The 8,848-nt window shown below is 40.3% G+C and overlaps 1 protein-coding gene across 2 annotated transcripts; it reads left to right on the top strand.

Annotated features, from left to right (window-relative positions):
* Nucleotides 1-1,576: 1,576 nt before the first annotated feature.
* LOC125889775 (coiled-coil domain-containing protein 112-like) lies at nt 1,577-8,769 on the top strand. Of its 2 annotated transcripts, none has more exons than XM_049577909.1 (14): nt 1,577-1,821; nt 2,364-2,485; nt 2,641-2,762; nt 2,954-3,043; nt 3,579-3,654; nt 4,737-4,863; nt 5,199-5,315; nt 5,516-5,653; nt 6,808-6,929; nt 7,164-7,290; nt 7,398-7,565; nt 7,756-7,854; nt 7,957-8,075; nt 8,536-8,769. In XM_049577909.1, the coding sequence occupies exons 1-14, from the start codon at nt 1,777-1,779 to the stop codon at nt 8,564-8,566; spliced, it is 1,503 nt and encodes a 500-aa protein (XP_049433866.1). In that variant the 5' UTR covers nt 1,577-1,776; the 3' UTR covers nt 8,567-8,769. The 2 variants fall into 2 exon arrangements, with proteins under 2 accessions (XP_049433866.1, XP_049433865.1); XM_049577908.1 differs by having other exon boundaries at nt 1,578-1,821; nt 2,361-2,485.
* The last annotated feature ends 79 nt before the right edge of the window (nt 8,770-8,848 follow it).

The following is an 8,848-nucleotide window of genomic DNA, read 5'->3' on the forward strand; positions in this document are numbered from 1 at the left end:
TAACACTCTTTGACATTTATATTTTTGTACCCTGTTTGGAAATCCCCGTCTTTGTAGCAGCATGTTTTGTTTGATTTGTTATGCCAACCACTGGAGCGTTTGTCTGATTGTCTCATTTATCAAATTAAGCGAGTCGCTCGGCTGAAGACGAAGACAGGAAATTGTAACACTCTTCATTAAGGAGAGCGGTTGCTATTTATGTTGCGATGACAACTCTGTCTCTGCACCCCTGGGAGAGACCATCCCCAATATCTGCACTCAATAATGGATTCAGGTTTCTAATTATACTCCATCTCACTCTCTCTTTCTCCCTCCTCTTGTCTCTCTGACTGTCACTCGGCCAGCTCTCATAATAATTATAGCTGTTGGCCATCATAAAAAGGCTGTTACAGAAATAAACCAAGGCCTCAGTAGAAAACATGGACAGTTATGTGAGTGAGTGAGATGCGTGGGTAACTCTAACCATCTAGTTGTAGCGAGGTAGACTATGGTGAGCTGTTTCTATAGGGTACCTCAGGAGCTGGGCTGCAGCAGTTATACTAAATGCTGATTTCAATGAATGTTTTACAACACTACTTCTCCTGGCTATCACAAAAATAAGTCAAAATGAAGTCATGGGTCTTTATAACCTGCCACTCATGGGAAACAATGGGCCCCAGGGCACAAACGTGCAGAAGGCCCCACCACCTCTCCTGCATAGAAACAAGGCAGGCTGGCTGTACAGTTCTTTTTGTTGTTATTTTATGTCTCTTTGTGGTCCTCATGCATCTCCCTGTAGTGTGGTGTCTCTTTATAGTTGCTTCGTGTCTATCTAAAGTTGTTTTGTGTGTCTTTTTTTGCATCTCTTTGTCGTAGTTATGCATCCCTTGTTGGTTTTTTTTTGTCTCTTCGTGGTCATTTTGTGTCCATTTGTAGTTATTTTGTGTCGTTCTCGTACTCGTTGTTACGCATCAAGTTACGCATCTCTGTGGTTTTGTGTCTCTTTGTGGTCATTTTGTGTATTTGTAATTTTTTGGGGGCGTCTCTATGTAGTTGTTATGTGTCTCCTTGTAGTCATTTTTGATTCTCTTTGTAGTTGTTTGCCTCTCTTTATGGTCATTTTCTGACTTTTTGTAGTTTTTAATCCCCCTTTTCAAGTCTTTGTGATTATCACTGTGTCTCTTTTGCAGCTTTTTTCATTTCTTTTTAGCATTATTGTATCTCTTTGTGAGCATTTTGAGTCTCTTCCAGGTCAGTTTGTGTCTCTTTGAAAGACTTTTGCAGGTGAAGGCCAGGGAGCCTGGCACTTTGGGCTCCTGGGCCTGTGCTCAGTAGGCATGTTCGATAATCCATTCATGCTGTCATTAAAGTAGCCTGGGTCAAGACTTCTGAATCCCCCTTAAATCTCCATAATCCAAAAGGGAAGTCAGTCTGATTATCAGGCCACCACTGAGGACAGTAAGATCTTGTTTTAGGTAGATTTAGTACTTTAATTTGGGAGACTGGCAGTCTTAGGATGAATTTACATTTATCAGCTACACATGGTGGGTGTTTTATAGGCTGATTCCAGTATTTTAGGCCCCTGTCATTCTCCAGGTTACATGAGGTTTGTCTCCTATAATGAAGTCTGATCATCAGGTCCTGATGGGAGCTGGTACAGTACTAATATGCTCCAGTTTAGTCCAGTATTTAGATCTAATCGTCTAATGATAAGCAGCTCCCTCTGCTGGTATGAACCACTAACTACAGCAGCACTGTTTTGAATAAAGTTAATTTGGTTTACAGGTTCCCTCAAACATGGCCGCCTTAGCAACCACACGATGTGCCGAAAAACACTGCTCGGTAACTATCACAGAGCTATTTACTGTAGTTGTGCTCAAACCTATTAGTTAGTCAACAACATTTTAATTATCTCAAGTGTTTAATATTTTCAGGGAAAGCAGGAGATATGATGTAGTGACGGGCTAGCGGTCCAGTGCTAGCTAACGTTAACGTTAGCTGAGTGACAGGAGAGGAAGAGCACCTGCTAATGTTAACTTAACGGTTTTATTTTAGCTTTACACACTAGCCACTAAAGCACCGCTATCTGATATACATTTACTGTCAGCATTTACTGTCATTAATTTGTGTAATTATTTTGGAGTGTTTGTAGCACTTTTAAGAGGATAAATCACTCCTACTAGCTTCTGTCCGAAAATGGATGCCTTGTATGTCCCTTGGTTACCGATTGTGCTGCGGTGCCATTTAACGAGGATCTCCGTGTTCCATTATCGGACAGGTTGAGGACGCTCCATCCAAACTGGATTAAATTGACACCTGCAGGTGTTATACAGTACACTATGAGCAGCATTTGTGTTTTCCTTTCACTGAATGAACTTGAGCAGGGAGATGGAGACTCCAGCAGTACCCAGCAGCTCTGCATATCACCTCCTGTCAGCAGTGACTGCAGTGATCAGAGGCAGAGAGCTGCACTGTTTCTCAGGGAAGCTGAGAAAAACAGGAGGCTGTAAGTGAAGCTATTCTGTTTTATTTTACATTTAATTCTAGATACAGTGGCTGGATAAAATGACAAGAGAGCACCACAATAAGTGATATCCATCATTACCTTAAAATTGGTGTGTCTTCACCTGTTAATGATGTAATATATGTCTCTCTTCACAGCATTGAAAAGTTGGAGAAGGAGAGGACACTCAGTGTTCAGTGCAGGAAGAATGGGTGGACAGATGTGCCTGGAGAACTGGAGCAGTACGAGAAAGTGCTGGAGGAAGAACGAAATGCTGAGAGTGGGTCTTTCTTTGCATTGCAGTCTCCTAACATTTCCCCCAGATGTTTGAATGTGTCAGGGTGACAGGACCCCTGAGACAGCATTATTACCATGGGGTATAAAATACTCTACTGTTGAGTGGAGTAATACCAGTAAACCAAAGTTGATAAAAAATTACTATTCACAATTTTATGCATCTTTTGTCTTTAGAGGTAAATCTTCAGAAGCAGCTAGTGAAGATTCATAATGGTGTAAGGAAGTTTCAGAGACAGCTAACAGACGTGAAGCCAACTCCTGAGTGTAAGTTTTATACCTAACAGTGTTTCTTTATAATACCTTTAAACAATTATACAGTGTTATTCTATTGTTTACTGAGCCATTCAGTATTTTTGTCACCATTAATATCAGTATTTGTGCCATTCTGATACATCAGTGGTACTTTGCTCAAAGCCCACGGGAAAAATCTGGCCCTCAATAGGGTACCGAGTGGTCCACCAACCAGTTTCAAATTCACAATGAAAGTAAATTGATTCACACAGGGATTTTTTGTACTTTAAAGGTAAATACATCGAAATCTGCCCAGTATTTGCCTCGTTTTTTTCATTTTATCTTATAAATATTATTGGCATTTATTGAATAACTTTCCCCTTGCCTCCTGTCATTTTGCAAAAGTGGCCCTCGAGCAAAGCAAGTTCAGATTCCCTGTGCTACATCAATAGAAAAGATGCTACTGTAAGGTTGTGCAATGCTCAGTACAAAGCATGGTGATAATCATGTTCAATGAAAATCAGTAAATCAATAAATAATGTTTCCGCATTTCTTCCTGGGTTTTCAGTGATTGAGAGACTGGAGGAAATAATGTCAGAGGTGGAAATCTCAATCAACACCCTAAAGGAGGAGCAGCGGTCATGGTAACAGGACACACCAATACTAGCCATTTTAGTTAGTTTAGATTTTGACTCAGACGCCAGAAAAATAGAAGTAAAGCCTAAAATGTATTGCACTTTAACAAAATAACTTTAAAGGAATACTTCACCTGCAAGATAATCATTTGTATGTCAGTTATTATAACAATTATTTATTGATTGATTGGGGACAACATTAACAACATCAAACTATATCAAAACTATCAGTTTACAAGCTCTCACACAACTCATGCAGTATAATCCAAGTCTCTTTTATCTAGCTGTATGCTGAGTTCTTCCCAAACACGTGGCATTTGTGAAAACTTAATGATTTAAAACATGTTAATATGAACAGCCCAGGGCATGGCTGAGTAGCGTGTCTGGGCACATGCAGAGATGATATGCATGTGCATGTTCAGGCATGCTCAGGGCGCACTACATGTAAGAAGAAGTGTTTTAAATCATAATGTTTACATGAAATTGCATGTGTTTGGGAAATACTGAGAATACAGCTGGATAAATGAGACTTGGATTATGCTGCATGAGTTTTGAGTTTCGATATAGGTTTGCTGTTGTTAAACCTGGTCCCAGTTTACTTCAATTCAGGAAGAATTTTCGCATTTTTTGGATTACTCGTTCACTGTGGAGGCATGCGAGAAAAACAGAATTTTCTTCCCAAATTCAGCACAGTGAGTAATTGCTATACAAATAGTCATTTTACAGTTGAAGTATTCTTTTAACAAATATTATCTTCAACTGTTGATGTTCAGTTAATCACAGACATGGAGAACACTGTGTTATAAATATTACAAACACACTGTTTAATAGAATGCAATCCAGTACTCGATGATGGGCAACGTTTTTAATCCAGTGAACAAAAATGTAGTTAAATAAAAACACCTCAGCACAACATTCTCAGAGTCAAACTAAAAGTTAAACTATTACATGCCAGTGTTCACCCAAGCAGGCAGACAAATTACAGCTACAGATCAGTGTTTGCACCACACTTGCTATGAATACATTAATTCTAATAAATTAACTGTACATGAAATATGATTGGTCGCTCTGTGTGTCTCGGCTTCTCTCAGTTTTGAGGAACTTATGAAGGAGGAGAGGACGTGCAGACAGGAGATCGCTGCTTATGAGAAGAAGATTGAAAACTGGAGCCTTGCTGTAAAATTAGACCCCAAACTACCCACAGCCCCCACTGTTAAGGTCTGCCTCTCCTCATCTTCCTCTTTTCTGTATTTTCTCTATTGTACATCATTATACAATGAAAAGAGGAGGGAGAGCCGGGATTGTGTTTGAATATTGAATCTTAGAATTAGATTGTGCAATATAAATAACGGAAGATGTTACACCTTCTGAGCTCTTGAGACGAAAAAAAATCAAACATGTTTTAAATTATGAGAAAGTGTTACTGTATAAGTGTATATTTTGTGTAGTGTTAGGAGTCGACAGGCAAAAAACGTATCTTGTTCTCAGTGTCTGTTTTCAAAATGCGTCCAGAATTCTGAGCCATGCCTTCATGGTGTTATTTTTTCCTTAAGACCAAACCCCCGGACAGAGACCTCCCTGCAGAGGTCAGAGCACTGGAGGCTTTCCTGCTGAAGACAAGAGGCCCTTGTGGTGGCTGGGACCAATATGACCACCAAGCCTTCCTCAAAGTAAGACATTATTGTTACTCTTCTTCGATAACTTTCTTCTGCCATCTTCCACTCACAGATCATTGTAGACAGTCACTGAACACAACCACTTAAACTCAGTGTTCGATGTTTTGCCTCAGGCACCTTAAGCAGATGCTAAGCCAAAGGTCAGTTGCCGCAGGATCCCTGTCTGACTTACTCTAATCTGTTCAAATGTACAGGTCTGGACAAAGCACAGTGGGAGAGCAGCCTACAGGAAGGAGGCTAAGCTGTACCTGCCTGGTAAAACACTGGAGGAGATAGAGGAACATGAGGACTGGTATCAGGAGCTGATCCACCTGCAGGACAGAAAGAGAGAGGTACAGATAACACATAACACATGTATGAGCTCTAAAGGAAAGCGAACCTCATTGTGACAGTTGCATTGTAAACATAACAGTCCTCAAGCTGTGAGCATCACATCAAGCAGCATGTGGCGATGAAAAATAAGAAAAAGCACCACATCTCATCAAGGGCGTAGGTTTTTTTTTAATATTTGGGGTGGCACATATTAAGCAGGGGGTCTGAGGGTCCCCTCCCAAGAAATTTTAAGCAGCAAACACTTGCTGCAGATTTCTGTGCTTGATTTTGTGACTTTTTCTGCATCAATTTGTGGTGGAAATATCTTGTTATTTCCTGCTTCAACCATACATAGTTACTTGATCTTCTTTCCACTTTATGGCAGATTGCAAACATTGGTTTTGAGGTAGCATACGGCCACCACCTTCTTTACTGGAGGCAGTGTTTGGGGTCTATGATTCGCTTTCTAACAGTTCACCAAGATGAAAGTCTTATGCCATTTTCGTGTTTTTATTAATGTGAGAGCAGTTACATGTGCTCTAAATCAGGGGTTATCAACCTTTTGTAACCTAAGGCCCACTTTAGATTGTTAGAAAAAATTCAGAGGACCACCTTCCCAGATAAATAATAAAAAACATTACATGACCAAAAACAAGGTAAAAAAAAACTGGGCTGTAAGTATGTGTTATGTCACTGTTAGCTGTCAAAATAAGGTAAGAGATAAGATAAAATAAGAGTCTGCTCTGTCCTCTCTTGTATAGTGCATTAGTGTTGTCTGTCCAGTCCAGTTTGTTGTTCAGATGAACACCCAGGTACTTGTAAGATTTCACCATCTCAATGTCCACTCACCACCAGCTTTTTGTTTTTTCCTGCATTGATCTGGAGGTGGTTACTCTGGCACCAGCCCATAAATGTTGTGATGGCTTTCTGAAGTATGTTCCTTTTTCTTCAGGAAATATTCTCTTGACATCCCTGGCACAGGGTTGTCTCCCACATCACATTTTTCATTTCAAAAACCAATCCATCTCGTGTCACTGCATCCAGGCTCTTTTTATTCTGTATAAACACGACCTAACCTGGAGCTCAGGAAGAGGTGTTTGGTAGCTTTGGTACTGTCCTCTAAATATTTTTGCAGTTTCCATCAATTTCCATTTTGTTTTCCTTCCATACCCAGGCTATTCAGCGGTGGAAAGCCAGCAAGCATCAGGAACGCCAGACCAGAATACAAAGTCAGGAGGAGGCGGAGGAGGCAGGAAGGAGGGAGAAGGAGGCCAAGAGCAAAGCCCACCAACACAGGTGAGTCAGAAGTAGAGCAAGCAAATAAACAAAAAGCAAACATTGATTTCATGGCCAAAGCAGTGAAGTGCACCTTCAAGTCATAAGATCTGACCAGATCTCATGAGCACTGGAGGTGTCTGATTGGTCGCCTCGAGTACAGGGGAATTTGAGGGCTTTGTTTGCTCATAGTCTTTGTTATTGTCACCTTGGTGTCACATCTTTATTAGTTAGTTCTATCATCTTCTGTTTAAGAACTGAGGAGGAGAAGAGGGAGGCAGCACGTCAACTGGAGGAGTGGAGGGAGGAGAAGAGAAGAAACGAGGAACAGGAAGAGGAGCATAGGCTGGCAGAGGAGATACAGAAGAGGAGGCGGGCAAAGGTACTGTAGTTATGGTAATTTATCATCAAAGATAGTGCTTTGTGTGTTTGAAAGGTGCATGTTTGAAAGAAATATTTGGCTTTATCAAAATTATTTCTGTTTATCAGGAAGAGCGTCGCCGCCAGCTGGAAGTGAAACTGACAATTGAGGAGCAGCTACGACTAAAGAGAGAGGAGGAGGAGGAACAGAGGAGGAGGTTAAGAGAGGAGGAAGAGAGGGAGATGGAGGAGAGGAGAAGGGAGGCAACAAAGGGCATCAAACGCTTTAATGAGAGGGTATGGAGTCTAAGAATCACAGAGATGCAGAGAAACTCCAGTTGCAAGAGCACCGTTTTGTTATGTGAGGTCGTGATGTATTTAAGGAATGTACATTTTTTTCAAATGTCTGAATAAATAGTGAGGTTAATGTTAGTAGACAAGTCACTATGGTATGTAAAATCCAAAGGGTGTCTTTGCCTTTCTGCAGGACCTTAAACAGGTGGAGGCAAAGCTTCAGAAGAAACAGCTGAGGGAAAAAGAGGAAGAGGAAAGACAGAAGAGAATCACTGCTAAGTTGAAAGAGAAAGTAAGAGTTATTCTGTGAACAAGTCAAATGATAAACAAAAAGAGAAACATTTAACCACAAATTTAAATACCTGAAATAAACATGGTTTTGTTCCTCATTCAGGTGGACAGTCACATCAGCAGAGACCCCTCCAGGCTTACCCGTCCCACTAAGGGATGGGAAGAGCGAATGAAACACATTGGACCTTCAGGAGGAGGGCCTATGTTACAGATGTTTCACAGGTGTGATTGCCTAAACATTTATACAGTCACTAGCCCACAACATTTGTTAGGCAGAAACAGGTGTGTTGAACACAGTGTTTTGTTATGCACTACCTTTTAATATGGTGGTAATTAATTCAATTCGACTCAAAGAGCTTTATTGACATGGGAAACATATGTTATATTGTCAAAGCAAGTGTGAACTAAATACAGAAATTGTACGTACAATAGGTAAGGATCGAATTTGGTTTATAGAAACATCACTGCTGATTTAACACCACTTACACACCCACCAAATGAAAGAAAACATACACATACCTCAAATCCTGTTGCACACTGTTGCACGTCGTTTCACACTGTATTATGGAAACATTTCGATCAACCCAGAAAGCGTTTTCAGATTGAACGTGTCCTAGGTTCATATTAAGGAATGTGTGGGTTGATGTCTGAAACACTGAAACCTTCTGTCATTGTGTTTCAGAGCTGTTCCCACATGGAGACAAGGCCTGTGATAAGCAACAGTGGAAGTCAACTGAACAATCCTGAGATGCATTCAATGTGTTGTCTGTTTTTATAGTAATTAAATTCAATGAAAAAATTTACACTAAAGACCTTTAGCACCAGATTGTGCCTTTTTTTAATCTACTGTGTGCTGCTGTTTCAGGTTTTGTACAATCTATGAATTATAAAACTGTAAAATAAAAGCTTGTCACAGTTTTGTATAAATCTCAACTTTTGGTGGTCTGTTTTTGCTTTGTTACAGTGGTTAAAATGGAAATAGTGTTATTAAATAT

The sequence above is a fragment of the Epinephelus fuscoguttatus genome, linkage group LG6 (assembly GCF_011397635.1).
Source record: "Epinephelus fuscoguttatus linkage group LG6, E.fuscoguttatus.final_Chr_v1".
Taxonomy (NCBI): Eukaryota; Metazoa; Chordata; class Actinopteri; order Perciformes; family Serranidae; genus Epinephelus; species Epinephelus fuscoguttatus.

What these genes read in the sequence shown, in the direction of transcription:
- LOC125889775 (XM_049577908.1), top strand. Translation starts at nt 1,777, where the DNA reads ATGGCCGCCTTAGCAACCACACGATGTGCCGAAAAACACTGCTCG. An exon ending in AAGGAGGAGCAGCGGTCATG is followed by an intron (nt 3,655 to 4,736) that starts GTAACAGGACAC and finishes GGCTTCTCTCAG; the next exon opens with TTTTGAGGAACTTATGAAGG. An exon ending in ATGTTACAGATGTTTCACAG is followed by an intron (nt 8,076 to 8,535) that starts GTGTGATTGCCT and finishes ATTGTGTTTCAG; the next exon opens with AGCTGTTCCCACATGGAGAC.